This window comes from Aythya marila (genome assembly GCF_965140915.1).
Source record: "Aythya marila genome assembly, chromosome: W".
Taxonomy (NCBI): domain Eukaryota; kingdom Metazoa; phylum Chordata; class Aves; order Anseriformes; family Anatidae; genus Aythya; species Aythya marila.
The window spans coordinates 1,949,799-1,958,837 of NC_139081.1; the positions used below are offsets into that span (position 1 = coordinate 1,949,799).

The 9,039-nt window shown below is 53.1% G+C and overlaps 1 protein-coding gene and 1 long non-coding RNA gene across 2 annotated transcripts; one reads left to right on the plus strand and one right to left on the minus strand.

The window, feature by feature from the left end:
• Nucleotides 1-1,648: 1,648 nt before the first annotated feature.
• LOC309889437 lies at nucleotides 1,649-2,513 on the plus strand. The gene is made up of 3 exons (XR_014319243.1): nucleotides 1,649-1,823; nucleotides 1,913-2,020; nucleotides 2,375-2,513. It is a non-coding gene; the product is annotated as an uncharacterized lncRNA (long non-coding RNA).
• A 597-nt stretch (nucleotides 2,514-3,110) lies between these two features.
• LOC309889436 (mitogen-activated protein kinase 4-like) lies at nucleotides 3,111-8,613 on the minus strand. Its single transcript, XM_082782283.1, has 6 exons — nucleotides 8,565-8,613; nucleotides 6,005-6,897; nucleotides 5,163-5,307; nucleotides 4,712-4,873; nucleotides 4,008-4,209; nucleotides 3,111-3,806 (listed from the first exon to the last, which is right to left on the minus strand). Exons 2-6 carry the CDS (start codon nucleotides 6,548-6,550, stop codon nucleotides 3,128-3,130), a joined length of 1,734 nt encoding a protein of 577 aa, XP_082638409.1. The 5' UTR covers nucleotides 6,551-6,897; nucleotides 8,565-8,613; the 3' UTR covers nucleotides 3,111-3,127.
• Nucleotides 8,614-9,039: the final 426 nt, after the last annotated feature.

Genomic DNA, 9,039 nt, shown 5'->3' on the forward strand with positions numbered 1-9,039 from the left:
GGGTTTTTGGGGCGCAAGATGGCCCCCGGGGTTGTTACTTGAGGCGAGATGCTTCCAGCAGGGATGCCACCGCTCCCCTGGGCAACCCGTCCCTGTACCTATTCACGCTTTCTGACAGAAAATCTCCTCATTTTCAACTTAAACCTGCCCTGGCACAACTTGAGGCCATTCCCTCCGGTCCTATTGCCAGTTACCTGTGAGAAGAGGCCGACCCCAGCTCCCCAAACCTTCCCTTCAGGCAGCTGCAGAGATCAATAAGGTCTCAATAAGGTTTCCCCCAACCCAACCAACCCCAGGACCAGTTAAAACGCACGCACATTTCATTAAAACAGAAGGTTTGGCAGAATCACCGCGTATCTCCAGAGAAGACACTCGCTTAAATCAAAACCTCACCACCTAATCACGATTTTGAGGCTTGTCGCGAATTATATATCCTATATATCCCCCTGCTCCCTGTCAGCACGGTTGTGCTGGCTTTGAAACGTTTCCCCATAACGTGATGCTGTGCCTATAAACAAAGAAGATTGCTAAAATACCATGCAAGGTCATGGCTTTGTGCCTGGCTAAGAATAGCCCGAAGAAGGTCTGGACCATGCTTCACGCCTCCGTGGTGGCCAGCAGCACGTTTTTCTTTCCTAAATCCGACTCTTCCTCTTTTATTTGCCCCGTAATCTCCCTTACTGCCCCTTCCCAAATCCCCCCGATAAATTAAACGGAAGATTTTTTATTTTTTTTTCCCCACCCGGGAGATTGTTTTGGCGGCCCTCTCTGTAACAGCTCCATTTTTTCAGCCTATTTAAAGCGCAAGCACCAGAGCTGGACTCGATGTTCTTGGCTTTTTATATCACTGATTCTTAATGGGAATTAAAATTAAAAAAAAATAACAGGCGGGTTTTTAGGCTGAGGGCTCAGGTTAGGCTCAAATTCGCAACTGATGCTTTTTTGCGAGCTTTTCCTTCGCGTAAAAATATCTCTTTGCAGGCTGAGGACCCACACAACCTCACAGATGTGCCGTACTTTTGGGGTCAGCCGAGCCCCACAGCCCTAAAATTCAGGCTTGCCATTCAAACAGGCACCTCGTGAATAATCTGTTAATGATTAGATGCTGCTAATTGTTAATATTAACCTGGAAATTTGCATCTGTGGGCGACAGATTGACATCTTGGCCGGCGTAACGGGAGCTCTGCTGCGTCCACTTACGGATTTGAGGCTGTGCGGAGTCGAGCACAAAGCCAGAAAAACACAGAGGGGAAGCACTGCCCTCTCCTGACCGCTCGCTACCAGTTGGGATTGCTCCTTCAGCTGATCTAAAATGGGAAAAAAAAGCACCAAACACGAACTGCATTTTTTTTGCAGTGAAAACTCAGCCTACAGCAGAGGAGAAACGGCAGGGGGAGAAAAAATCGAACACCGTAGGCGTTGCGACACGTTTTTTAATTAAAAAAAAAAAATAAAAGGGGGGAAAAAATAGTTTTTAGGGATAGTCTGTCCTGTCCAAGCTGTAATTGGGTTTATTCTCTCCGAACCCTTGCAAAAATTCACACAAACTTCCTAAAGCGCCTGCTTGTTTGCCCTCTACGATTAATCCGAGCAACCCTTTCAAGACCCTTTTGTTCCACCTATTCTGCTGCAAGCCGAGAGACAATGGAATAATTTATTTATTATTATTTTTTTTTTTTTGCAGAAATCACCGTATTTGTTGAAATTCGCTCCCCGGCGCCGGGGTTTGTGCTCAGGAGGCTTCTGATCTCCCACGGGGACGAAACACCGAGGCGGTCGGATCCCTTCACCCCGGAGCTGAAAAGTGCTGAGCTTTAGTTGAGGTATATAAATCGCCGCACGCCCTGCAAACCCGGCCCTCTGCCTCTCCCTCCTTTCTTCTTTTTCTTTTTTTTTCGTTTTTTTTTTGCAGGGCAGCAGCCTGAACGTCCTCCGGGGACCTCCGAAGAGCGGAGGCCGCGGTGCCTCCCGCCCGTCTCACCCGTTTCGCTGGAGCAGCAGCGGATCCGGGCAGCGTAAGGTGAGGGTTTCACGAGAAGAAGCAGCTTGCTGGCTTGTCAAACGCTAGAAAAAGCTCTCCTACACCTAAACCTGTCCCTAAATCCTCCCCCCGAGGAAGAGAAACCAGGGTTAACGCAGCAAGCGCTGCTGTTAGTCCTTCCCCCGAGTCTCGCACGCGTTTTCTTCACAGCTCAGAGCATTTAGGAGTTAAAAGGGGAGAAATAATTCGTAGGGGAGCGATAGTTAAATACAGACCTTGGAGGTTTAAATACAGGAGTTTCTCTTTTACAAACAAAAGTCGAGCCACCGTGCCGGGGAGGCACAGCGCCCCAACAGCAGCACGAATGGAGGCTGTTTTCTCCGCTCTTTACAGGTTTTTGCTTTAAAAAACGGCCGAGTTTGGTCAAAAAGAAGTACAGAACAACTCCTCCCTAGACAAACCCCTCGTTGGCTGATTCATTAGTAAGGTGCTCGTTAAGTGGGAACCAAAAGAGAAGTTCGAGTGGATTCATTCGTGTCCGCGTCTATTTACAAACCACGCTTGTTGGCCCGCCGGTGTGGTGTCTCCGAAAGAGTTCAGAAGCACCCGGCTCCAACAGGAAGGAGAAACCCAACGAGGAGAAAAAAAAAAAATAACAATAAAATTAAATAATAAAATTATCTTCCCGTCGGGGAAAAGAAAAATAAAATCCCGAGTGGTCAAATTCCTTCACCGTCGACGTGCTTGAGGGGTTATTTTCTGCCTCACGCGAGCTCCACGTTTGGAAGCCGTCGCCCCGGGAGAGGACCTGACCAGAATAAAAAGCTGATTTTTGCCCCCGTCGTTTTCAGATGCTATGGAAAAAGGAAGGAGAAGAAGTTGATTCGACCTCTGTTTGCAAACCTAGCGCGGACCAGCGCCTCTCGGCTCTACGTCGAAGCTGCAAACAGGTCGCAGAGATTGCAAGGCAAGCTTGTTAAGGCAGTGGAAGAAACTCAAGACTCCGTTCACGCCTGGTGATCCCCTTCGATGCGCTTCTTCGGCATCGAAAGGGGTCGGAAAAACCCGGTTGGAAAAAAAAAAAAAAAAAAAGGCATTCGGAGCAGCGTAAAAAAGGGCTCGAGGAGGGGCAGGAGCCGGGGTTCCTCACCAGCGCTCCTTCTGGTACACCTGGCTTTGCACCATCTCGCTGGGGTGCTCGGAGATGCAGGCCCCGTTGATGTCGCTCAGCTTGTTGTCCGGCAGCTCCTCGGGTTTCGTGCAAAGTTTCAGCGCCCTGGAGATGAAGACGTCCAAATTAAACTCGGGGTCTGTTTGGGCGCTCACCTCTTCGGATTCCTGGCGGAGGTGGGGAGGAGGAGACGGCTCCCGAAGCTCCGGGAGAGTCGCGGGACACTCGAGCCCCGCTTGGGTGCTCTTCACCCACTGGGCGATCTCCAGGAAGAGGTTGGAGGGTTCCTCCTCCAGGGCCAGCTCGCTTTCGGGCGCGATGGCCGCTCGTTTCCAGTGGGATAAATCCAAAATCAGCTTGGGTTCCGAGTAGTGGTGGGGCTTGTTGTCTCTCCACAGCAATTTGTCCAGGTAAGAGGGCGACCCCACTTTGTAATCGCAGGATTTGCCGCACTCGGCGTCGAAGACGCGGTCCAGGGAGGAGTGAGAGAGCTCCAGGAACCTCTCCGAGCTGCTCTGCGAATATTTCCGGGGATCCACTTGCGCCTCCTCGGCGATGGATCCCGACCCTGCCCGCGGGTCCCGCTGAACCTCGTCCATCTCCTGATATTTATCGTGCCGCCAGTCCAAATCAGACGAGAGGCTGACGTGGTACCTGGGGAAGACACGAGGTGGGTAAGTCGTGGCTACTGGGTTTGTCCCAGCTGCACCAGTCCCGGGAAGGACTTTTTTAACCGGGGTGTTCGTCTAGGACAGGGAAAACCTGCTCTAACCCTCCACGTAGAGGTTTCAACCCATTTAAAACCCAACTCAGAAATGTTTTAACGCACCCCTCTAGTGCCCCCAGGCACTGTACCTGTCCCAGTTCGCCATCTGGCTCTGGTTGGCTTCCATCAGTAAAATGTCATCGATCTCGTCCTCGATCCGGAACGGCTGCTGCGACACCGGCTCGTCCTCGGGGCAGGAATAGGGGCTCATGTAAGGGTGCTGCAGCCCCATCTCGGCCGTTAAGCGATCCATGGGGTTGAAGGTCAGGATTTTCTCCAGGAAATCGAGAGCTGTGGATCACACAGAAGCAAACACCCTCAAATCCTCAAAAGCACCGCTCGCTTTCGTTCCACAAACAGCTCCGGGAACCCCAAACCCCCTCGAAGGAAGGAAGGAAGGGATTAAAGGGCAAGTCCTGTCGGCGGTCTAAGGCGGCCACGTTCGTCCTGCCTGCTTCGGGATGACGTGGCTAAGTCCTCGGCACGACAAACGCTATGAAATTGTTTAAAAAATTAGTTAAATCGGTTAAAATTTCAGAAAGCTTGGGCGTCTGAAATTATTTCTGAAAGACCGCGGAGAGCGATGATGAAAGCAGAAATTCAGTGCAACGAAAGCAGCTAGAATTAAACCTAAACACGGGATTTATAGGGATTTTTTTGCTGATTCCTTTTACGCAGGCTACAGAAAAAAGATGAAATCCTGCCATTAAAGATGTATTTCTTATTTATTTAAGTCTCATGCGTGGAAGAGTTCCCTCAAGCCCCGTTAAGGTAACGAGAATTGGGTTTTTACCTTGGCTGTCCACCTCGGGGAGCAGCTGGCGCAGCGGCTTCCTCACTTCCCAGGTGCTGCTGATGAAGCTGGGCATCACCTTGAGCAGCTCCTCTTTGTCCTCCTCGTGGACGACCGGGATCGTTTCCAAAATCAGCTGCATCTGCTCCAGCTCGTGTCCCCCTGAACGGGGCAGAGAGAGAAAGTTGGGGAGCCGAGGCGCCCAAAATCCCGGAGGGAAAGAGGTGGAGAACTTTTGGGCTGCGATGCCTGCACCTCCACGCGTTTTTTTGGCAGATTTAGGAACATTTGGGGTCTCAAGCCTTTTATTTCCCCGCCTATTCCTAAACTCCGATAAAAGAGGAACGCCGCATCCAAATCTCCCCAAATCAGAGCTTTCCGTGGCTCCAAACACACGAGAAAGGAGGAAAAAAAAAGAGGAAAAAAATGAAACAAACGGATGGGGACCCACCTGCAAAGAGCATCCTCCCCGTCAGCATCTCCGCCAGGATGCAGCCGGCCGCCCACATGTCGATGGCTTTGGTGTAGTCGTTGGGCGAGAGGAGGAGGCGAGGCGAGCGGTACCACTTGGTGACCAAGCCTTCCGAAAGGTAACCCTGGAAGAGCAGAGAGGGAATCGTGACGGAATGCAAAAAAAAAGCCCAAGGTTTGCCCCCGTGCCATTTTTTGGGGGGTCATTTTCAAGCCTCGTTTTGCTGCTTCTGTTCCGAAGGCTTCCTAAGAACTACTCAAACGACCTTAAAAAAAAAAAAAAAAAGGGAGAAACCTGCTGCGGGTAGGATTAGCGTCAAGCTCTCCCAAATATCAGAGTGAAGAAAGTGAAAAGTGAAGAAAATCGAGTGCAGGAGGGAGCGAGGGCTCGCCTCGTCTGGAGAACCACCGAGATTCAGGATCTGGCTCAGCCCCTCAGCCCCTCTCCTGAGCATCCAAGCACACCAAAATCCAGCTTTCTGCACTCAAAAAGCTGCGACAGCGAGAAGCAGGCGCCCCCAAATCAGGAGCTGGGCAGCACCCAGCACAAGCTCCTCGGTTCCTCTTCCCTCGAGGCTGCAATTTCTGCCACTGACTGCTGGCGGAGCTGCAGCTCTGCGCCGCACCCCAAGCTCCCCGGCCCTGCAAGGGCGCAGAGGTGAGGATAAACCCCAAAACAATAAAAAAAAACCCGCTTGCTGATGAAGCAGGAACCCTTTCACGCGCTTTTCCTGTGGGGATAAAGGGCAGCTGGTGTTTTATACGAGAAGAAGGGCGTCAACGGGCGAGGCCGCGGCGATTTCTCGATTTCTCGGCGCCTACCTTGTGGGAGTAATGCTGATCCACGATCCTGGCCAGCCCGAAATCGCCGATCTTCAACACCAGGTCCTCGGTGCTGATAAAAATGTTGGCCGGCTTGAGGTCGCGGTGGAGGACGTTGGCCGAGTGGATGTATTTGAGGCCCCGGAGGAGCTGGTACATGAAGAGCTTGGCGTGCTCCTCGGCGAGCTTCCCCTGCTCCAGCAGGCGAGCCAGGTCCGTCTCCATGTACTCCTGGACGATGTAAACCACGTTGAACTTGAAGAAATCCCCCCGCAGGCTGCTCCCCTTCGGCCCCAGCACCTCGTACACCTTGACGATGTTGTCGTGCTCCAGGCGCCGGATGATCTTCACCTCGCGGAAGGCGTGCTTCAAGCTCCGCGCGTCGCTGATGGCGATCTTCTTCACCGCCACCTTACGGCAGCTCCTGCTGTCCAGGGCCGAAAGCACCAAACCGTTGGCCCCGAAACCCAAAGGGCGGAAGTTGACGAAGCGGCAGCCCAGGTCGTAGCCGTAAACGCTGGCGATGCAGTCGCACTTCTCGGCCATGGCTTCTTCGTCCTTCACCAAAGCCTCCGGGGCCGTGCCGAAGCGCTGCCCGACGTCCCCAAGGCTTCAGTCCCGGGGCAAGCAGCCGGCGCCGATGTCCCCGCAGCGGGGCAGAGCCCGGCGCGCCCCCATAGCCCCTCCGCTGCCCCGCAGCCTTCCTCCTGCCCGCGGGTCTCCACAGAGCTTCTCCAGCCAGCTACGTGCATCGAACCTCACTTTTTCCCCGCTGGACGTTTCCACGGGTGCATTTCCAGCACTTTGCCTGTCTTTTCCCTTGATCTTTAGGGCCGGCGAGGATATAAAGTCCAAGAATCGTCCGCGGCGCTGGGCAGCTCTCAGCCCTGCTCCTGGAATTAAAAAAAAAAGAGATGAATTCGCTCAAAACCACCACCAAACCCCGCGTAAAAGCTCTCCTCCTGGAAGGAGATTAAAAAAAAAAAAGGGTTTTGCAGCTGGGATGTCAGCCCCGGAGCTCGGTTGGAAGTTTGGCACCGCCACCTCTTCCGTGCAGCTGGGCTAATCGCTCCGGAGGATTGCTAGCCCGGCCCCGAAGAGCCTCAAAACGCTTCCCCTGCGAAAATGCTAATGGGACGGCGTGTTCCCGGAGAGGAGGAGAGCGTCCTCATTAAGATGGGCGACTCGTGCTGTCCCCAGCTCGACGGAGAGCGAAGAGCTCGGAGCGGCACAAGGGAGATCCGCGTGCCAGCTCGGCCCCCGCACCCCGAGCCTGGGAAGTTCGTTGCGCCCGGCGTGGAAGGAAACCCTCAGTTTTGCTTCGTCAGCTTCATTATTAATAATTAGTGAAGCGCTGGAGGCGCCGAAAAGGGAAAATGCGCCGCGTAAGACCGGGAGGGAGGAAAGTTCTGGCTGATAAGCGCGCACGGTAGCTGCACTTTTGTCCCGGGAACATCTTGGCGGGGGCACAGAAAACGAGACAAAAAAATAAAACCAGAGCCCGAGAAGCCCCAGCTAAAAAAAATTCAGCCTGCTTTTCCCCATTTTGGGTTCAGAGCACGAGAAAACCTGCCTAAAAGCACGATAAAATGAACGCGTCTGATTTATTTACGCCCCAGTTTAGGTTGAGGGCTGACTTGGTTCCCTTAGCAGGGGGAATTCATTAAAGCTCGAGTGCTGTAACGAGCCGGCTGTTATTAAGGGAGCACCACGGGTGCTAATTAAAGGAGGCTGAGAGCCATCTCTCGCTTGAAAACGCTCGGAAGGGGCCGGATCCGGCGGCTTTTTACATCTCGGCAGTGATGGGAGCAGAGATCCAACAGCGGGGCCGGCACCAGGGACTGAAAAATAAGATGCTCTCGTGAGCACGGCTACCTGGGGTCTCCGAGAGCCACGTAACCTCCTCAGGAGTCCACTATACACTTATTTTCCCCCCCAAAAATAATCTTTTTCAGATGTTTTGACTGCCAGGATGCAAATGGAAACCGTTGGGACTTTTAAACGGGGCACAAAACGGCGCTGGGCTGCCCCCGGCGCTGCTAAATCAGCCGTGGCCGGGGCTTCGAGTGGCTGAGCATGGACAAGAGGGGAGGGAAAGCTTTCCCAGCGGGTCCGAGCACACAAAACCGCCCTGGGCCCTGCGGTTTCCAGCCAGGGAGCAGCTACTGATGCCTCGAACAAACACTGGCGGGCTCCTAAAAAAGAGAGAGGAAATAAATAAACGGCGCTCGCCCGCACCCCGTCTGTGAGCCCTTCGCTCGCCAGGATGCCACAGGTCAGGACTTTGCCTGCGTTATCGCCGGCGGGGCCAAACCGAGATAAATAAAAGCAGGAAGGGGATAAAAAAAAATCAAAATAAAAATCAAACAGCAAGGTAGGAATAGCCCCGGAGGTTTTTCGTTCCAGCCCACAGCAGGAATTTGCCCCAGAGGAGGAGGCAGAAACAGCACGCACACCGGGTAGTAAAATTACACGGGGCAGAGCACCGTGCCCCAAAAACGACCCCGCTGATCCTTGTTCCTCTCCTATCCACGCACAGCATTAGTTTGGGGTCCCTCACCTGCAGCTCTCATCATTTTGGGGAAAAGTTGTGCGTTTTTGTGGGGTGCCGGCAGCCAAACGAAGCGGCCGCGGCCGAAATGTGCTGGCGCTGTCAAAAAAAAAAACAACACTGGCGAGCCAGAGAATTGTAAGAAAAAAAAATGTAAGTCCTGGTCCTAAAATAGCCTGAGGGAAAACAGAACGCGCTCCCAGTGACTTCTCCCCCCAAATAACCTGGGTGGAGGGAGCTGCCACGGTGATGCTGGGGACAAAAATAAAAAATAATCACGCTGCCCAAACTCTTTCACTCTTTTTTTCCAGAGCAGGAGCCCCTCGGCAGGTAAAAGCCTCATTTTTCCCCTTTTTTCCCCCATAACCACCCTGCCCGGCAAATGGCGCTCAGGGTTGGGGACGCCCAGGTGCGGAGGGGGGGTTTTTGGGAGCCAGAGCTCTGAATCACGAGCTGTGATCGGGCTTTTTCCCCTTGCTTTACC

What these genes read in the sequence shown, in the direction of transcription:
- LOC309889436 (XM_082782283.1), bottom strand. Translation starts at nt 6,550, where the DNA reads ATGGCCGAGAAGTGCGACTGCATCGCCAGCGTTTACGGCTACGACCTG. An exon ending in ATCAGCATTACTCCCACAAG is followed by an intron (nt 5,308 to 6,004) that starts GTAGGCGCCGAG and finishes CTGCTCTTCCAG; the next exon opens with GGTTACCTTTCGGAAGGCTT. An exon ending in GGGGAGGATGCTCTTTGCAG is followed by an intron (nt 4,874 to 5,162) that starts GTGGGTCCCCAT and finishes TGCCCCGTTCAG; the next exon opens with GGGGACACGAGCTGGAGCAG.